The 22,134-nt window shown below is 31.3% G+C and overlaps 1 protein-coding gene across 2 annotated transcripts in view; it reads left to right on the top strand.

The window, feature by feature from the left end:
• SI (sucrase-isomaltase) overlaps window positions 1–22,134 on the top strand; it is a 159,608-nt gene that overhangs the window by 75,328 nt on the left and 62,146 nt on the right. For both annotated transcript variants that reach the window (XM_086674659.1, XM_086674658.1), the window contains 12 exons: window positions 30–129; window positions 1,085–1,197; window positions 3,433–3,558; window positions 4,135–4,266; window positions 4,354–4,473; window positions 6,217–6,330; window positions 11,758–11,842; window positions 12,604–12,721; window positions 14,062–14,233; window positions 18,108–18,224; window positions 20,229–20,383; window positions 21,311–21,395. In XM_086674659.1, coding sequence (XP_086530785.1) covers window positions 30–129; window positions 1,085–1,197; window positions 3,433–3,558; window positions 4,135–4,266; window positions 4,354–4,473; window positions 6,217–6,330; window positions 11,758–11,842; window positions 12,604–12,721; window positions 14,062–14,233; window positions 18,108–18,224; window positions 20,229–20,383; window positions 21,311–21,395 — 1,437 coding nt within the window. The remainder of the gene's footprint in view (window positions 1–29; window positions 130–1,084; window positions 1,198–3,432; window positions 3,559–4,134; window positions 4,267–4,353; window positions 4,474–6,216; window positions 6,331–11,757; window positions 11,843–12,603; window positions 12,722–14,061; window positions 14,234–18,107; window positions 18,225–20,228; window positions 20,384–21,310; window positions 21,396–22,134) is intronic.

Below are 22,134 nucleotides of genomic sequence, written 5' to 3'. Positions count from 1 at the left end.
AAATTAATGTTCAAATTTTTGCCTTACAGAATAATAATAATTTATATGGTCATCAGACATTCTTCATGTGCATTGAAGATACTTCTGGAAAGTCATTTGGTGTTTTCTTAATGAACAGCAATGCAATGGGTAAGAGTAATTTATCTGGTAATATATTTAAATGAGATATAACTTGAAATGTTTGAACTGTTCTCTTTATTCCAATCATAGATAATATATGTCAGAGTAAACTCTATTGGTAATGATTTAGTATATGAAATTATTACAAGCAGAGTTTGTAGTGAGTAAGACAATGGAATTTTACTTATAAGTGTGTCTATTTTACGGAGACTATACTATGTTATTATAGTCAGGCACTTTCTTCAGAGCTTTCACAGCAATAGTGAAACACATCCATGGAAAGGAATATTCCCATTCCCACAGCCTCACTTGTTAAGATAATTTAACATACCACTATAACCAAAAAAAAAAAAAAAAAAAGGAAAGTCTATATAATATAGGGAGAGAAAGAAGATTAATTTTTGAGTTTATCATAATTCAAGTAATGTAGAATGTTTTTTTAAATGTTGTGAGTGTAATACCAATGTGTAACATATGAATTAGTGATAATAAAAAGTTCCAAAATTCAACAGTGTCCCAGCGAGAACAGTATATTAAAATGGTTATCCAGGCAATTATTGTCTATGTAGAGAAAAAAAATTCTGTAGTTTTTTCTTAAAAATTAATGTGAGAATATGATCTTTTAGAGAATCTTCAATTAACACAACTAATTGAAATGCAATTTCAGAAAACAAAATTTTGTTATAAAAGCACTGATTACCTGGCTATGCAGTTTCCAGGGAGAGATTCTGCCAACATCTGTAGAAGGAAACAGCTGTGATTTCCTATCATAAACCTCATAGATGGTGGCGTTCTACTTTTCTCGTATATTCTTCCTATCTTTAGTATCTTATTTTACCTTAGTTATTTAAAAACAGTGCAAAAATGTATGGTTAATATGAAGTACTTAAAATAGACACTGCAGTTATTTTATCACTGTGTATATTTTTACTAGTTATATATGTTTCTCCAATTTAATTTGTAGAAATTTTCATCCAGCCTACTCCAATAGTAACTTACAGAGTTATTGGCGGAATTCTGGACTTTTACATCTTTCTAGGAGATACACCAGAACAAGTAGTTCAACAGTATCAAGAGGTATGTTTTACATCTATTTTAATAAATTAATTTCTACTATACTTTTCTTTCAACCATCATGTCTAATTTTATTTAAGATATCTGGGGCCTCTTAGCTAAATATATTTTTAAATCTTACCATTTTCAGGTATGAGTAGGTGGTTTTTGTTTTTGTCTTTCCTATACAATGATGACTATGTATATTTATATGTCTATATTTCTTATATCAAATTATTTATTGGTTCTAGGCAGCTGAGTTCAGGAGTAGGATTTTTTTGAAATGTTGCATATTAAATCTTTACTTATTCATGACCTACTTTGGTAGGATAAAGCCGAGGGAAGTATTTTCTATTCAAGGCTGAGGATATGCAAGGGTGTGTAGGTCATATACCCCTTTGATAAAAATCCTAGAGGCAAATGAGTTATAAGGAAGACTAGTAAAACTTGCTGTTAATGCATAGTAGGTAAACTCCAGGAAAATTATCTCTGATGCTCAGGCTTAGAACAGAAGATTTTGAAACATAGTGTGAAGTCTTAGGTCATCTGTCTAAGCAACTCTTGCTTCCCTATTAAATAATGTCTTCATGTACCTAAGTCCAAGGTGGGTCTTAGACAGACAAGGAATCCAGGGGTACCCTGAGTCTACTTCTAAAATATAATTCTGTATTTCTTTTATATAATTCTTTTATATAGTTATTCTCCTGTGAATGTCGGTACATAATTCTTGGTGTTAGTATGGAAAAATAAATTGTTTGTATTGGCCTAAGATTTACAGATTATGTCTTTTTAAAATTTTGTTTTTTGTATTTTGATTTGTATTTTGATATACATTTCCCATTTGCTAAAATGATCTTAAAGGAGAAGTAATTACTATCAAAAACTTTTCTTTAATTAGGATCCAAATGTCTGATATGAGAGTAGGTAGAGTTTTACACAATTAAATAATTTACAGTGTCTAACAATTCCCAAATTGCTATTGATAAATATGAACTTCAGAAAGGATACAAAAGTTACAATTTATAATACTAAATTATAATTACAATGTTAGGCTGGCCTTTATACAACTTTGCATATGGTTACCACACCACCAAAACTGTGGATAGCACATTTTTTAAAAAGAATTTGACATGGGATTTGTGAAATACCAGCTAGGATTGTTGTCTGTTACATGCTGAGTACAGTCTGTGGTCAGCAGGAATTGAGTCTGAGTTATGCATGGCGTATGAATGCAGCATACATTTAGTATAGTAGTGCACTTGCTTTAAATCATTTTATGGGCAGTCTTCCAAAGGCGTGTATTTAAGCAATAAGATACAATAGTTGTGTAGAATGTAATATAGTTAATCAGTGCATTTAAATGAGGTACAAGCTATGTAGAGAGTAGGCAAAAGAAACTTTATTGTTTGAAGAAAAACAATTTTTTTTACGGTCTCAATATGTTAAAATATAAAGCAATTCATTTGACTGGTGAATAGTTTTAAAAACAATGTTTCTGGGGCGCCTGGGTGGCGCAGTCGGTTAAGCGTCCGACTTCAGCCAGGTCACGATCTCGCGGTCCGTGAGTTCGAGCCCTGCGTCAGGCTCTGGGCTGATGGCTCAGAGCCTGGAGCCTGTTTCCGATTCTGTGTCTCCCTCTCTCTCTGCCCCTCCCCCGTTCATGCTCTGTCTCTCTCTGTCCCAAAAATAAATAAACGTTGAAAAAAAAATTAAAAAAAAAAAAAAAAAACAATGTTTCTGTATAGAGTGTAATATAAATAGTATGTGAGCTAATATAACATATAATAATATTTTACATACTTTTATGAAAAATTATGTTACATATATAACCCAATATAAGTAACTTAAAAATTGTTACATTGTAGTTTTTTATGCATATATGATAGAGAAATCATGGAATGTGTGTGTATGTGTATGCCAAAATTAAAAAAAAAATCATTATGCCAAAAAGGTTATTATACTATACTATACTGTACTATAACTTAATACTCAGTTTTAGTTAAAACTATTTACTATTACTTACACTTGGATTTCCACGTATTTCCAAAGTCATGTCCTCTTGTTGTGACGACACACTAATTTATAATAAAATTCTAACATAAAATCCAGAACGCATTTTAGAATGCAGGTAACACTAATTTTTTGTCCAAAATATGTAATTTAAGTTAAATAAATATCAGAGATGTTAGAATAATAAGCATATTAATAATAATTTTAATGTTCTTTATTGAAATTAATCAAATATCCATTTACTTCAAGCTTGTTGGACGACCCGCAATGCCAGTATATTGGAGTCTTGGATTCCAGCTGAGTCGCTGGAATTATAAGTCACTTGATGTAGTGAAAGAAGTGGTAAAAAGAAATCGGGATGCTGGCATACCATTTGTAAGTGGGATGAAGGGTTTATGGGATTACATACCAAGTTAAATATTGTCACATAATAATAAATGTGATTGTCAGCATTACACATGATATTATACTATATAATATAAATGTGGATTATTAAGATGTGTTTTAATGTTAAAGTATATTTTAAATCTATACACAAGGCCAGGTATACTTGAAATTTTAAGAACTAATTATTATTTATACTAGAATACATGTTTAACTGTGAACATCATATTCAGTTTTTAAAATAGATTATTTTTACTGCCTATATACTTTTTAACATATTTTATGTAGCATATAGGCTTTGTTTTCTATACAGTGATTCCTGTATATAAAATATAGTACTTATTCAGTGATCATCACTGAAAAAAATGTGAATAATCACTTAATGTTTTTGTATTTTAGAATTAGAAAAATTAGTTTATAAACTATTTCATGGTTTTTAGTAAAATAAAAGAGATCTAAGTTCATTTACCTTTTAATCATTATATTTATAAAGCATTGGGCTTAAAGGTTGAAGTGATTAGAGTCCTTTCAGTACTATTTATTGAAATATACTCTACTAATTTTCAGGATACACAGGTCACTGATATTGACTATATGGAAGCAAAGAAAGACTTTACTTATGATAAAGTTGCATTTAAAGGCCTCCCTGAATTTGTTCAAGATTTGCACGACCATGGACAGAAATATGTCATCATCTTGGTAATGACATTATGTATTAATATGTTTTTAGTATTTACTTATTTGTAACTTAATATATTTTCTATAGTTTCTTCTTTCTATTATTAGGATCCCGCAATTTCCATAGATAAGCTAAGCAATGGAACGGCATATGCCACCTATGAGAGGGGAAATGCAAGACATGTGTGGGTAAATGATTCAGATGGGACTACAGCAATTATTGGCGAGGTAAATTCTGATATTCATTAAAGTTGTGTTGCTTAGATTTTCTGTTGTGTAATGACAGTTTTCGTAAGTGTGTGTGTGTGTGTGTGTGTGTGTGTGTGTGTGTGTGTGTATTTGCTTTCAAATATGGACTTGGTATTTTAATTGTGTAAAGAAATTTTAGAGAGGAAATATTTCAAAATTTCTATCTCTAAAACAGTTTTAGTAAGAAGACATAGATTTCAATGCTATACACAATTAAAACAAAACTAACAATATAATTAGATTATTACAAAAATTCTGATATTTTGATGTAAAATAAATACTTCTATAAATTGAGTACTTTTGTGCTGGATACTAAATTTTATGATTTATATTTAATCCTCACAGTAAAATAATGAGATACATACCTATAATTAGAATTTTTACTTTATAGGTGAAAAAAGTGAATTTGAGATAGGTATAGTAACTTCCCTAATATCACAGAGCTAATAAATAACAGAGTTATGAAAATGACTAGTTCCCAAATGCATAATCTTAACCAGAACACATATTCTTTTGAAGACAGCTTTCTAAGACATATCAAAAACTATAAAGTCTAGATACACTAATTTGGTAATTCCACTTCTGTAATTTAGTCAAAGGAAATAAAGTAAGAGATAATGTCAGTGTATAAAAAACATGTATTATAGCATTATTTACTGTAATGAAGATATACTAGCCATCACTTTTTATTGAATTCATCAATATCAAAATTTCTGGTGAAAGTCTTATTCAAATAATTATGAGCTCCATCAGAAACAAAAGCTGAATTTCTTCCCATAATTCCTATTAATATCTCACAGAATATACCCTGTTAAACCTACTCCATTTGCTGTGAACAGATTGGATAGCCAATAGTCATATTTTTGGATATAAAACAGTATTATTTTTTTCATTCATCTGAAACTGAATTTCTCTAGTCTGTCATTACTTTAAGTAATGAGCAGATAATTTGAAGAAGTATAAAAAGACAGCATAGTATGGGTAGTGTCTAATAGCCTGGACTCAGATATGTGATTGCTGTGTTTGAATTCCTTCTGTACCACTTATTAGCGGTGTGATCTTGAAAAATGTATTTAGTTTCTCTGTTTATCACTTCTTTCATCTGTAAAGTGGGTTTAATTATAGTGACTAACTCATCTGTAAAGCAGTGATTAAAAAAATACCCATCTTCTGTAGTTCTAGTGAAGATTAAATGAGCTAGTAATTATAAAAATGCTCGGAACATTACCCAGCACAAAACAAATGTCATATTCTCATTTGTTAAATAAATAATAAATACACAAGGAGTTTTTTTGCTTGAATTTCTTGGAAACAAATGCTTTTGGAAATTAAACCGTGTACCTTTTTTTATTCAGACAATGAATACATTGTCTAGTTTTTATTTGTTTTTAACCTAACCCATTAGTATGCTAAGAAATAAATTTAGTTGCAAAATAGCAGTTTCATCCCATGTTCTTATATTTTGGCCTTCCTAAATGCCTTATGCTCTCTCTCTCTACTTTACTCTCATTATATGCATTTTATTTTATTTTTTAAAGCATTTTAAAATAGGTCTAAGATTATTATACATATAAATGGTGCATGGATCACATAAACCTTAAGAAGTACAATATTATAACTTTAATGCTTTTTTACTATTCTTATCTACTCAATAACCTTGAGTTATTATTTATTTATTTTTCCTTTTATATATGTATATATATGAATGATCTATTCTTTTAGGTGTGGCCAGGATTAGCAGTATACCCTGATTTTACTAATCCAAACTGCATAGATTGGTGGGCAGATGAATGCAGCATTTTCCATCAAGAAGTGAAATATGATGGACTTTGGATTGTAAGTAGCTATTTTAAATCACTAATTTTAGACAATTAGCATAGAATTATTTTTCTATAAATAATTATTATTATAATAAATAAATAAATAAAATATATAAAATAATTATGAAGTTGACAAGGTAAATTTTGTAATCATTTGAACATGAAATTTAAAAATTTTATAATATTTTTCTAGAATGTATAAATTCATACCTGTCATGTTCCTGGGTTAGAAAAGAATCTTAAGTAAAAACTGCAAATTGCAAGTTTTCTTCTTCAGTGATACACTTTATAGAATAAATTCCATTTCTATCAGTAAGATGCCATATTTTTATGACTAACAATTTATGTTTGAAAACAGCAAGATTTGGAGGTAAGTAGTGCAATTTTAAAAACATTTATTATAGTCTACAGTATTCAAGCGATTGCAGCACTATGGATACATAACATATCACTAACCCTTAGAAACTTTCTTTTTTAAAAAAAAAGCTTTTTTTTTAATTTTTTTAAGCTTATTTATTTTTGGGACAGAGAGACACAGAGCATGAATGGGGGAGGGTCAGAGAGAGAAGGAGACACAGAATCTGAAACAGGCTCCAGGCTCCGAGCTGTCAGCACAGAGCCCGACGCGGGGCTCGAACTCACGGACCGCGAGATCATGACCTGAGCCGAAGTCGGACGCTCAACCGACTGAGCCACCCGGGCGCCCCCCAAAAAAAGCTTTTTTTTAAAAAAAAAACATATTTATTTATTTTGCTAGAGACAGAGTGAGAGTGCATGTATGCATGTGCATGTGCATGCGAGTGGTGGAGGGGCAAAGAGAGAGGGAGAGAGAGGATCCAAGTAAGCTCTGCCCCATCAGCACAGAGCCAGCCCTACGTGGGACTCAAACACAGGAACCGTGAGATCATGACCTGAGTTGAAATCAACAGTTGGACGCTCAATCAACTGAGCCACCCAGGCACCCCTAGAAACTTTCTTTTTAGTAAATTATGGAATAAAACAAATCAAAATTGAAATAGGTTAAATGTTTTATTTCAAGATAAACAACAACAGCAACAACCAGAATCCTAGATTATTGGTAAAGCTATTAAAGGGAAATGCTAACGTTTGAAAATTTCTTTGGATGAAGTTTTGTATCTGTAGCTATTGATTACTTATTTCTGGGTTTACCATATAGAATGATTTAGTGTCTTTTGTTATGGAAACTGCAACCATATTTGGTGAGTGAAACTACTTGGTGACCCCAGAATTCTATGTCCAGGGGAAAAAAGAAGTCTAATAAACTTGAATACAGAGGAACATCAGAGATTTTGTTCAAAGTTATTACAACTGCACAGAATTTTAGAAGGAGATAATGGATGTCTTAGGGACATACATGTCTTTGTCTCTTGAGTTACACAATAGCTCTACTTTCATGAAGTGCTTATTATTTATTCAGTGATTATTTAATCAATTACTTAGTTAAGTGTATATTTTGCACCATCAGTATATCAGGTATGTTGTGGAGAATACAAAGTGGAAAATTATGTTTTTAGCTGACGACATGGAACTGAGTTAGAGGTTAGCATACTCTTCAGGATTCTTAAGAATAGAATGAAAATGGAGAGGCTTTAGTTATTGGACACAAAATTAGTGAGGTCACAATAATACCTAGCAGCCTATAGGAATAACAAAAAAATTTTGCACTCCATTCTTGGTTTTGTTTTTAATTCCAGCTCCAATTTCAGTTGCATTAGTTAAGTTAAAATGTTTGGGTTTTTGTTTCTGCTAATGAAATAATTTGAGTCCATTGGAGCACAGTTACAGTATAACTGATACTTTAGGAATAGTGAAAGAGAATCTGACTGTGCTGTAGAAAGAGAATACTTCATTTCCTATATCCATTGAACACAAATACAGTACCTGATTCAACTCCAAAGAGAGGGAGGTCAGGGAAGGGGAGGAGCATCTGAGAAAGGTGGAGTTGTTCTCCTCCTAATACATAAGCATTTAACTAAGCTTAAAAAACAAAACAAAATGCAATATAATCAGTATGATTTCAAAGCTCACTAAACATCACTGAATTAATTTATATGATGTATAAGCAATGGTTATTCTGCTTCCAGCTTTTACTTGAATAACTATCAAATCCTACTGATAAAATTGTTTCCTTAATTCTTTCATTTTCTTCAGATTATTCTGATAGAATGAATGTACAATAAAACAAAGTATTCTTATTTAACTGAAAACATTTTATTTTTTTGTTAGATTTAAAATTAGTGTCATCATTTCCTAGATTTATAATTTAAATGCCAAGCTAATGTTTTTGAATTTTAATTTTAAATATTAAAATCACTTTGGAAAACAATATGAGCATAATTTTCATTGAAAAATAGATTTTTGTGTATAGACATATAATATACTTGAATTATCTTTTTTGCAACATTCTTGAGATAATTTCCTAATACTTGAGAAATAAGAGACTAATGCATTTGGTTTAATAAAGACTGAAGCAGTAATTTCAAAATAAATGTACCCAGTCAGTATCTTTAAAATTCAAAGATCACTTCCACTTTCTCTGAACAAATATATATATTGTTGTGATCGTGTTGTTATTATGATTTCATTCTTAAAAATCTAATAAGCAGAATTTTTCCATAAAAAAGCTCAACAATTTAATACATAGTTCTAGGAAACTTAAAATTCAGTGACAGACTTAAAATTCAGTGAATTATTTTTAGAATTCTTTGAAAAATGGGGCTATTTTTATGTAGACTTAGTTTAAATATGAAGTGATGAAATTATGAAATACCAAGATTTTTTTAAAATGTTTTATTTTAAAAAGTTGCCAAACTTTTGTACACAATTTTCAATGGATTTTAAAGAAAAGAACTTTCAGAAACATCCCTAAAAATGGCATTGACAATTCCTAAGAATAATCATTACTCAATTTGGGATGGTTTGAATGATACTTGAATATCTGTAGGTATACTTATTACTATCAATTCACTGAGGCCTTTGCCTTGTGACTTCCACTGCTTTCAACCTGCTGGTTGTAATATTAAAAATACTAATTGAGTTGATTTTTAAATGACACTAAATACATGTAGCATCATTTAAATAATTTATAGACATTAGAGAAAAATACTTTCAGAATTTTCAAAAGTGCAAATATACAAAATACATTAAAAGAGATACAAATAAATTCTATTACGTTATGTGTAGTATGTTTAATTAATAACAAATCTTTCCAAGTAGGTAGGATATTTTAAAAATAAATAATCAAATAGCAAATATTGTGTTTATTGTAAAATATGGTTACAATCATGTAAAAGTGGTTTTTTTCCCTCTAATAGATGAATACATTTATCTTCTGGAGTACAGAGACTCTTTTCCTTTATATTGTGAACTGGTGAAATCAAACATTTGATTTACTCTTTTAAATTTTTTTTTTTCAACGTTTATTTATTTTTGGGACAGAGAGAGACAGAGCATGAACGGGGGAGGGTCAGAGAGAGAGGGAGACACAGAATCGGAAACAGGCTCCAGGCTCCGAGCCATCAGCCCAGAGCCTGACGCGGGACTCGAACTCACGGACCGCGAGATCGTGACCTGGCTGAAGTCGGACGCTCAACCGACTGCGCCACCCAGGCGCCCCGATTTACTCTTATTTACATGGTTGCATGATAAAATAATTAATTTTATCTTAATTTTTATTTAAATTCCAGTTAACATACAGTATAATATTAATGATTAAACAAATATTTTGGATCAATTTTTTCATGTGAAATAAATTAATTTCTTTAAAAATTTGTTTATTCTTAAGTTACATAAATTATGTCTATTTTGAGCAAATGCTGGAAGAACTTGTGATTTTTATTTCAATTTGCAAGTACATAATTCTAATAAAATAACATAAATTTCATAGTTAAATGTTTTGCTTTGTATTTTCTCAAGAATAATTATACATATAAGATGCTAAATAGTTTAGAAAAAGTTAAAATTTAAAATAATGCAACTTGATTCCCAATTATGAATGTCAGCAGTTGAATTTGTTTTTAAATTTAATTTGGTTCATGGATTCATGAAGAAAAGTGCTTAGGTTCATCTAAAATTATTGGCGGCCCAACTATAGTATCTCTTTGTATTAATTTTACTAGACATAGGAAAATCAAATTGAATATAATATTCCAGGTAATTTCAATAAAGTAACCCCAATACTGTAGAATAACTACATAATTTTTCTTCTTTGTGGCTATTAAGAAAATATTTGGAGCCTGGGTGGCTCAGTCGATTAAGTGTCCAACTTCATCTAGGCTCATGATGTCATGACTCAGTTCCGTTAGTTAGTTCAAGCCCTGTATCAGACTCTGTGCTGACAGCTCAGAGCCTGGACCCTGCTTCAGATTCTGTGTCTCCCTCTCTCTGCCCCTCTCCCACTCATGCTCTGTCTCTCTGTCTCTCTCTCTCTCAACAAAAAAACATGAAATAAAATAAACATTAAAAACTTTTTTAAAGAGAAAATATTTGGGAAATGAAAACATTTACCTTTTAATGATGAAAAATTTATTTTGCAACTTTAATGTTTCACATTGATTCCATCTGGGCATGATGTGTATGGAAGAAAAAAAGAGTCATAAAGAAAATTTATTCCTTCTGAAGAAAAACAATAGTAACAAGGGACTTGACCGAGTATGAAGTCTTTGTGAGAGCAGAGACTGCATATTATAGACATGTGGGAAATAAGCTTCAAAAATGTGTGGAAGCCCTACAATGCAATTAACAGAGAAGGAAAAAGAAATAGATTATTTTTTGAGCATGTGTAGTGTGATATATAATTTTATATATATATTATCTTTTTAGTTCAAAGCCTTTATTTTTTTTAAAGTAATGGTCACAAACTAGTATGTGGCAAGATACTATCGCGGCTTACGTTTACACGGCAAAAAATCTATAAACACATCCCCACAATTCTGCCTCCAAGAGATGTTTAGGTCACTGGTTCTTATAATGTGGTCCAGCTGCCCTAGGGTTCCCTGAGACTATTCAAGGGGTTAAGTAAGGTCATAACTATTTTCATTTAATGCTAAAATGCTATTTACCTATTTTCACTTTCACTCTCTCATGAGAGTGTAGGAATGAAGGGCTATACAAAACATGCTGTGCCTCGCGGCTGGCAGTGCACATCACAGAAACTAGATAAATGTCAGGTAAGATGAGCAAACGATGGTGCATAAATGAATGTGCCAGAAGTGTGGCACAATGGTGGACTCACCTTGAGAAAATTGATACAACTACTTGGAAAAGACAGTTGCTTAATACTTATAATGTTATTAATATTTTATAGGTATAATTAAAACTAGGTAAGTTAAATACATTTTTGTTATATACAATCCCTGAATCCCATACAAGTTACCTCTGTTATCACTTAAAATCTGCTGTTCTTCATGTTATATCCATTTAGGACATGAATGAAGTTTCCAGTTTTGTTCAAGGTTCAAAAAAAGGATGCAATGACAATAAACTGAATTATCCACCTTTTACTCCTGGTAAATTTTATTTGGTTATTTACTTACCATTAACTAAGAATAATTTTCCTGGTAAATTCTAGCATATATTTCTATATCACAAACCTTGATAAAATTTTGAGTCCCTGAAATCAATGTGTTTTTGTCTGTTTTTGTGTTACTTTTGGGCTAAAATTTTTATGCTTAAGAAAAGAAGAATGATTTTAAATTTTGGGAAAGATTATTGATTTCTCTTTATTACTGATAAACTGCCCATGATCAAATAATTAATGAAAAGAAACACAATTTGTTTGAAATTATAATTTAAATGATCAACTTCTTTCCACGAGCCTTATGCAGTAATTTGTGCAGTTTTTAGAATGAACCTAATGGGAATAGTTACATGTCACATATTCTAAAAAATAAGTTTTTCACCATTAAAAGTGGGTAAAAAATACAACCAAAGAAAGATTTGCTCTTAGGGGAGAATAGACAGCAATAAGTACATCTGAAGATGACAGTAATTATTGCAACACCACATAAGCCTGTAAGTTGAAGCAAAATAAAAAACCTGAAAAGCAGGGATTTGGATGGTTTGTAATTGTGTAACAGATGTACATATATAAAATTAAATTATATTTAAATAAACTAACCTAGAAAGCGTTAAAAGGGTATATATATTTGTGTGACGTATAATACAAATAGGTATATATATGTGTACATATATATTGTGTACATAAGGATTATGAAGCTTAAAATGGAAACTCTCTCTTAAGAAACATTTCTTACATATTTTTTCTAAGATATTCTTGACAAACTCATGTATTCCAAAACAATTTGCATGGATGCTGTGCAGTACTGGGGGAAACAGTATGATGTTCACAGCCTCTATGGATACAGCATGGCTATAGCCACAGAGAAGTAAGTGCAGTTTCATTCAGAAACCTCTTTCATACTTATTGTCTAGAAATATGTTGTAATACAGTAATATAGTTGGAAAAGAGCAAGAGTAAGAAAGCAAAGAAAGATAGTATTTTCATGGTGTCAGTACTTCTACTAATCTTCATGAATTTGGAACTTAGTTCATCAAGAACTATGTGGTGTATGTATTTAACTGTGGTCCTTTTTTAATTCATAGATTTAAAGTACGCTTCAAAATTTTGATTCACTTTGCTATCTCTGAATATAATTATGTTCTAAGCATGAACTACACAATTGGCCTGAGAGAGTGGTGCTTCTAGAGTAGGTCTTTTTAAAATCAAGGGTTTCAATTAAAATGTAGTTTTCTATGTAGTATCTCACAAAGTAACTTTCTAATGCCGTGTGTACTTGGATGCAAAAAAATAACAAGTTACAAAACAAAGGAAGGGGATAATCTTACCCTGATTGCCTATTCTTTCTCAAGTATTATATAAGAACCTACAGTGCAATAGTCAATAAAACCCAGATCCCGACCTCAATAATTTTTTAATCTTTTTCAGAATTAAATAAATATGATTAAATTTAAAGTCACACCTACATTTGTCTAGTCCCAAAACATACCATGGTATCTCAACTCTTATACATTATCTTCATAGAGTTTGGTTACTTCACTTTTTAAACTCAGTAGAACATTTATATATTGAAGTGTATAAATAAATAAATTCTAGAAGGAAATAGCAACACTATAGTTCAATGTTATAAAGATATTAATATAGAAAAACCACCTGAGAATACCATTATATCTTTTTACTAAGGTAGTCTGGATAATTTTATATACTAAATCAAACTTTGTATCTTTCCTGAATATTTCCTATTTATAGAAAAAAATTATCAATAATACTCAGGTACCAAATAGAGGTGAGATAAATAATGCTAGTAGTTGTGGATAGTAAACTTTTAGATACAAACAAAATAAAATGCCTCTCAAATATGTAACTTTCATCCCAACATTGCGTGCTAATATTTGAAAATACAGACATTAATATATCATTAGCATCATTGCATCTCAAAACTTTGTAGACAGTTCAAGTTCAGATTACGACATTTCAGGTTAAAAAAGGATTTCAGTGAGTTTAAACCATATATTTTAAAAACAAGTGTTGAGTGGATACAAAAAGTATGTTTATTTAATTTGGTAAAAGAAATCAAAGTCTGATTTCCTTTCCCTGATTGGAATGTTTTTAAGTAAACATTGGTAGATAAATACAAAATTGGTACAAAAGGTCAATAAAAAGTTATTTAGAAATACATCTGATTTATTCATTTGCTTTTACTTTTAGAGCCATAGAGAAAGTTTTCCCTAATAAGAGAAGCTTCATTCTCACCCGCTCAACTTTTGCTGGGTCTGGAAGCTATGCTGCACACTGGTTAGGGGACAACACTGCTTCATGGGAGCAAATGGAATGGTCTATCACAGGAATGCTAGAGTTCAATTTATTTGGAATGCCATTGGTAAGCAATTTCATACAGTGTCATTTATATTAGCTGTGCATGACTTTTAATTTTGTAATGTGATCTTAATAATCTTCAATAAAATGATTAAATGTATGTTACAGAAAAATCCAATCTTTATTCTTAGGGAATTTATGAAAAAAAAGAATATAGGTGGTATCTATAACATTCTAGCCATTAGAATGAGAAATAGGAATAAATAAAATTCAAGGAACTCAAAATAATACATGAAACAAATACCAATATAAACAAAGCAAAGGAAAAGCTTTTATAAAGTAAATAAAGCCCCAGATAAGATGGTTGGGAAAAATCCAAATATAGTGGTAATAAAGATAAATGTCAAAAGTCTAAATATCTTTAAATACTAGATTGTCAGTTTAAGATAAAAACCAATAAAGCTGTTTCCTGTATTTAAAAGAAAAAAATAAAAGACAAAAAATAAAGACAGAGAGAAGTCTCAAATTTTAAAAGCAGAGAAAATTTGTTCCAGGCAACTCTGGATATTTAGAATCTAATCAGTCTCTATATCAAATAAAAAATGTATGCAGTGTTGATAATTGAACATTAAAGAGAGCCACTACATAAAAAAATAATGTAAAATGTGTTAGGAAATTATAGTGGTTCATTTGTTCTTTCTTTCATATGCACAAAACAAAATGAAAACCTGAGAAACGTGACAGAAGACCATGGGGGAGGGGAAGGAAAAAAAAAAAGTTAGAGAGGGAGGGAGCCAAACCATAAGAGACTCTTAAAAACTGACAACAATCTGAGGGTTGATGGGCGGTGGTAGGGAGGGGTGGGTGGGTGGGTGATGGGTACTGAGGAGGGCACCTGTTGAGATGAGCACTGGGTGTTGTATGGAAACCAATTTGACAATAAATTTCATATTAAAAAAAAACCCAACCAAATAACAACAAAAATCACACACGTGCGTGCGCGCGCGCGTACACACACACACACACACACACACACACACACACACTCAAGAGTCTTGACTTGGGAAATTAAAAAACGCATTTTAAAATGATTCATGAGTGAAAAAACAAACTGAATGGAAACAGAGGGGGGGAATAAATCCTTATAACTGAGTGCTAGCAATTATACTTAATATCAAAACTATAAGTTGTCAACTAAATTTGTTTTAGAGGAAAACTTACAGCCTTAACTGCTTAGATTAAAAACAAAAAAGGCTGAATATTAATGAGTAAAGTGCATTAATTAAGAAAATGGAAAAAACAAAGTAGAATAAACTTAAAGAAAGAAGTAAGGAATGAAAATAAGAGAAGACATTAATGCAGGGAAGCAAAGTTTCTAGAGAAAAATTAATAAAATGAAATTACAAAGATGACTTTGGAAATTTGAATAAAATAGATTTTTGGCAAATTTTGTCTAAAAAAGGTTGAAAGAAATAAGCAATGTTACAATGTATTTTAAGATAAAGTGTTAATTTATTATAGCAAGTAATTAATACACAGTTACCAGGAGTAAATATTAAAAGTAAATGTAGGATAGTTTTGAGAAAATTTTAAGTAGCTAAATTAAATACATGCCATGTTCATAGATAATAAAGCTTAATATATTAGAAATATACATTCTCCCCAAACTACTATCCATCATTAGTGATATTCCAATTTAAACTATAAAGTGAGTTTGGGGAACATAAAAGATTATTTAAACTTCATGTGGGAGACAATACAATGTAAAGAAGTAGAAAAGAGCACAAGGATTCACCCTATCCAATAAAACAGTAATATAGCACAATTCTTGACTCTGTATATTCAAAGAGAATAATATGGCATAATATGGAATAGGCTCATGCATTAATGAAATGCATTAACTGATTGCACTATCACTATAAATCAGTGAGGAAAGTATCAAATATTCATATGTGAAGTATCATTTATTCATAATAAAATAAAATGGGTCCATGACTTACACTTCACACAAAAATCAATCCCAGATAGATTAAAGAGCTATGTATGAAAAGTAAACTTTAGAGGCGCCTGGGTGGCTCAGTTGGTTAAGTGTCCGACTTCAGCTCAGGTCACGATCTCGCGGTCCGTGAGTTCGAGCCCCGCGTTGGGCTCTGGGCTGATGGCTCAGAGCCTGGAGCCTGCTTCCGATTCTGTGCCTCCCTCTCTCTCTGACCCTCCCCCGTTCATGCTCTGTCTCTCTCTGTCTCAAAAATAAATAAATGTTAAAAAAATTTTTTTTTAAAAAGAAAAGTAAACTTTAAACATATTAGAAAAACATATGAGTAACTCTGTGATGTTGGGTTAGAGGTATAATTTCCTAAACAAATCACAGAAGGCACAAATAATAAAGAAATATAAATTTTACTGTAACAAAATAAAAACTTTTGTTCATTAAAAGACTATTTTAACGTTTATTTATTTTTTTGGGACAGAGAGAGACAGAGCATGAACGGGGGAGGGGCAGAGAGAGAGGGAGACACAGAATCGGAAACAGGCTCCAGGCTCTGAGCCATCAGCCCAGGGCCTGACGCGGGGCTCGAACTCACGGACCGCGAGATCGTGACCTGGCTGAAGTCGGACGCTTAACCGACTGCGCCACCCAGGCGCCCCTAAAAGACTATTTTAAAAGTTAAAATGACATTTTCAATTCATATAGTCAATAAATGACTAATACTCAATTTAAACTACCTACTGTAAATTTGTAGAAGGTAAAACAATGGAAAAATTAGCAAAGGTTGTAAACAGGTAATTCTGTAGGAAGAGAAACCAATATGGACTCAGTAAGAATATGAAAAAGTTCCCAACTTCCATAGTAATCAGAGAAATACAAGTTAAAATTTTAGTGAGGTATACATATCGTATATATAGGTGGCAAAAATTAAAAGTCGAAATATAACAGGAATTGACAAGAAATGGAACAAAGGAAATTTTCATGTACTGTGAATGTGCTTACTAATGGTTACAGCTGGTTTTGATTAAACAATGTGCATTTCCAATAAACCAGAGAAATAATCTTGAAAATATTTGTATATATAAACGTATATATAATACCATAGAGTAAAGGTAAATATGTGTGTGTGTGTGTGTGTGTGTGTGTGTGTGTGTGTGTATATATATATATATATATATATATATATATATATATATATATTTCCATAGAATATTACTCACAAAAAAGCCTACAAATAAGTTTGATAGGAACATTTTTCATAGTCATGAGATCCCATATGATAGAAAACTAGAGCCACATTAACGTAAGTGAGTCTCACAACAATAGTACCTTGAGAAAAAAATGAAATGCAATGTCATTCGTACAGTCTGCCATTTATATAAAGTTAATAAACATGCAAAAAATACTATATTTTGTTTATGGATATTTACATACTATTTAGAAAAATAAAGAAATGGCTGTAAACATTTAAATAAATGTAAACATACTAAATTAAGGATAAGAGTTTTTCCTGGAGGGTCCTTAAAGGAAGAGAAATGAAATTTTAATGGCTACATGTTAGACACCATTTTTTTTACTATTTTACTATTACAGTAATATATTATAAATGGAAAAAATCAGATCATGGGAGGGGAGTTTTGGATTAAGAAACAAAACATTTTAATAATATAAATTCACACTATAGATTAACAATGATTAGATCAAAGGAGAAAATAAATACATGAGACTAATAGTGTATAAAGAGTGAAAAAAAGTGTAAAATGATGCAATTAAAGGCAAATAAATAGCAAAAATGGAAAATAAAAAACTAAGTTAAGGAAGAATATATGAAGACAGTAAAATAAAGATTGTAAGTAATGCAGGTTAATCTGTTGGGGCATAAAATGTGATGCCCTAGGCAAATTTGAGACTCTTTACACTATGAATGATAGATATATTTGTTATTTAGGTTGGAGCGGACATCTGTGGATTTGTGGTTAATACCACAGAAGAGCTTTGCAGGAGGTGGATGCAACTTGGGGCCTTTTATCCATTTTCCAGGAACCATAATGGTGATATATATGAGGTAAATTCCTTTTCTTCTCCATGTTTTGAAATAAAACCTTATTCTAGTTTTAGCAATGTACTTAAATTTATATCTGTAGAAGAAAGGGGCTGAAAGTTTGTAGCATAATTTTTAAAGAGGAGTTAGAAGTTCCCTTCTCAAGGCCTATAAATATTTTGTATATTTAAAAAATGGTCAAATAAAGGAATCTTGAAATGTAATGGGGTCACAACATAAATACCTTATTTAAGCATAAAGCATATACAAGGAAATTAGATCACTTTAACTTAAAATAACTTAATACTTAAAATTAAAGCCAAAGGGTTTTGAGTCTAGATTCTTGGATTCCAACAATGTAAATTCCAGGTAATTTTTCTTTCATAAAAAATACAAGGTAATATTAAGGATTTACAGTTTTTGTTTCATTAAAGAAACACAAAAAGTTCAAGACACTGTAAAAGTAGTTTGAGTCCAGAGTCTTTCCATAATAAGTAAAACTGGAATGACAGCTTGGGAAAAAATAAAACTAACATTTACCGTATGTATCTGAACTGGTGGGAGTTGATATATAAGGACATACTGAAGTACCAGCCCTGTGAATTCAGCATGCTCTGGGCTCTCAGAAACATATTTCTCAGAGAAACTGGGAAAATTAGGTGAGACCATTAAGTCAGTTAAGTGCATGTTAAGAAATGATTCATTGTTTACCCACTAGTTACACATAGGGCCTTAATTCTGTTTGAGAAGAGGGACAACCACTCAGAGCTCAGCCTGGAAGAAGGCATGACAGAACAAAAGTAAGAGGTATAAATTGGAGATTAGTCATTACCTAATCTTCTGAGACATGCTTTCAAGAAATTTGTGCTCATGGGGAATACTGATATGAATTATATTACACTGTGTGTTAATTTCTGACCCCAAAAAGCAGATGCTGAGACAGACATGATAGAGATTTATTAGTGAAAAACTTGTGAAGGATAAAGGGGAGGGAGAGGAGAAAATAAAGAGAGAGAGCCTTCACATCACAATTGGGGTCTGAATCTGGTGACGATGAAGGCAAGGAAAGCGGGTTTTTAAAGAGAGTCACACACTGCAGCCCAATTCTAAGGAAGTTTCCACTCAGCGCAGTGGTGAGTCCTCAGTGCAAAGATGACCTTGGAAATGTCCTGTGTTTTCTATGAATGGGCCTGAATAGTACTCCCACCATGCTCATTGATTAGCTGGGAGCAGCCAAAGGGAAATGTTTTCAGAGTAAACATGATGGTGAATCAAGGGAGGCAGCAGCTGGTGCCCTCAGTATAATTTTGCTACCCATAACAGGAGATCTAAGCAGGTTTGCTCATATCACTGCACCTAGACTAAGAGAGTCCACTGATCTAGCGTGGGTTTAGCAGGAAAGCTGTCCTTCAGGTTACAAGCTGTCCTTCAGCTACAAGAGCTGGCCAAGCTGCTCTGTTCCCTGTATCTCTGGGCCAGTAGACTACCTGGGCTTTTTTTCCTAATGGCAAGGACAAGGCACAAGGCAGTAAGTCCGCAGGCAAGCACATTTCAAGCCTTTACATGAATGGGTCGCATGTTACTAAAACTCCATTGGCCAAAGTATGTCACTTAGCTGAGCACAAAGTCAAGTGCACTTGATGGGAAATACACTCCATTTTATTGGTAGGGATTTCAGAGTTATACAGCAAAGGTTGGAGGTACAGGAAGCATGAAAATTGGAGCCAATAATGCAGTCTACCACAAATAATATAGGTGAAAATTCTTCGTTAAAATATCTTTTCATCTCTAATATATAAAAATGAAAAATGCCCAGTTTAAAACAAAGTTTAATTAAAACATATCCAAATAAAAATATAAAAACTAAAAATACTTATATACTTTGATGATGAAAGAGGAACAATTTCAAATTTTCATACACAAACTAAAATGTATATAATTTGCATTTCAAAAATAGCTTAAATGCTTCTCTTTAATTTTCATTCACATTTTAGCATTTTTAATGTCAATTTCCTTTTTATTCCATAGCATCAGGATCCAGCATTTTTTGGACAGAATTCTCTTTTGGTTAATTCATCAAGGCACTATTTGAATATTCGCTATACCTTATTACCTTTCCTATATACTCTATTTTACAAAGCCCATAAGTTTGGAGAAACAGTAGCACGGCCAGTTCTTCATGAGTGAGTACTACGTTCAAGAATTTTAATTTTTTCAAATTATATGAGACATATATTGAAAAATTAATGGAGATTAATCAAGATGTCAAATGGATTTCTGCTTTTTTTTATATTTATATAAATCATTTGATGAACTGTGGAATAACATTAGTAAATAAATATGGTTAATTTAATGAATTGGACAAGATTAAGTTAGAAATGTAGGAATTAAATAGATATTAAAAGAAAAAATATATAGAAAATATATTGGGTAAATTATATTAGTAATATTAAATATGCAGTTATTGAAAACTTATTATGTATTGTCAAAATCATCTGAGTATATAGATCAAGAGTACAGTATAGTCACAGAGCAATGAATTGTGTTTGCCTTTGTATATTTTGAGCAAAGCAGGACCTTTCCTCAAGAAATGACTTTAGAATCCATATCAAAACAGGAATTTTTTAACGAAAAATTTTAAAGGAAGAAAGTCGTGTATGAAAGATTTCTGGTACTTTACAAACCTATCTTAGAGGGGAAAATGAATTAAACAGAATAGTTGTTTATTACAGATAACAGATAACCTTATCATGTATCATAGATTTTTTTGAGCCCAGATGAACTAATTTCCTCCCACCTTCCCTCCTTTCTTCCCCCTCTCCCTTCCTTCCTTCCTTCCTTCCTTCCTTCCTTCCTTCCTTCCTTCCTTCCTTCCTTCCTTCCTTCCTTCCTTCCTCCCTTCCTTCCTTCTTTCTTGAGTGTCAGATGAACCATAAAGATATAAGAACCATAGATTCAAAATGACAGGTCAAACAAGTAAAAATTAAAGCTAATAATAATTCCCGGGGAAAGACTGAAATGATAAACCCAAGAAGGAATATGGATAAACTTATTTCTTTACCTTTATATTGTAAGCATGGCATTATGTAGCAAATTGTCATTATTCTTAGGTTTTATGAAGATATGAATACCTGGACTGAGGACACTCAATTCTTATGGGGCCCCTCATTACTTATTACTCCAGTCTTGAAAGAGGTAAGTTTTACAACTCTAATACATTTATTGCTTTTAAAGGAAAACTTTATAACCAAATCCACACTAAATTATAAAAAACAAAAACCATAACTTGGTAATAAATGTTACTCAGTAGACTGATTCAACCTGATAAATGTTGAATTGAATTCTAAAATGTAGAAGAAATGCTAAAGATAATAAAAATAAGTAGATTTATGCTTTTCAAATATATAATGTGTAACTGTGGAAATAAAATTATATAAAATTAGTATTCTTCTTAAGAAGACAACTTTATTTATGGAATCAAAATCAAATCCATAGCAATAACAATGAACTCTCATTTAACTATACATAGACATTGAAATTTTGCTAACTTTTAGATAAAGAGGTTCTTGAAAGTCAGCTGATCATATGACCATATTGAAAATGTAGTGGAGTGAGATATTTGGTTTTATCTATCATTTAAAAGTCTATATGCCCATGGAAATATACAAAAATTAATGTGTACACATTTGCAATTACCATATAGATTATGACAGTACAAATGCAAGTGTGCATTGTTTTTTTCAATTGTTACTTAAATTAATTTCAACTTTGCTTTTGGTGTGTTTTAAATTATTATATTATATAAAACTAATAAAAGAGTCTGTTGATTATTATTTATAACAAATATGGGAATGTAACAATACAAAGGAAGTTTTTTTCTTGACTATTAAAACCCAACTTAGGGGCACCTGGGTGGCTCAGTTGGTTAAGCGAC

This window comes from Puma concolor, chromosome C2 (assembly GCF_028749965.1).
Source record: "Puma concolor isolate L17-30 chromosome C2, mPumCon1.1.hap2, whole genome shotgun sequence".
In the NCBI taxonomy this organism is placed as follows: Eukaryota; Metazoa; Chordata; class Mammalia; order Carnivora; family Felidae; genus Puma; species Puma concolor.
The sequence above is the reverse complement of the archived record's forward strand: the minus strand, read 5'-3'. Positions and strand labels throughout refer to the sequence as shown.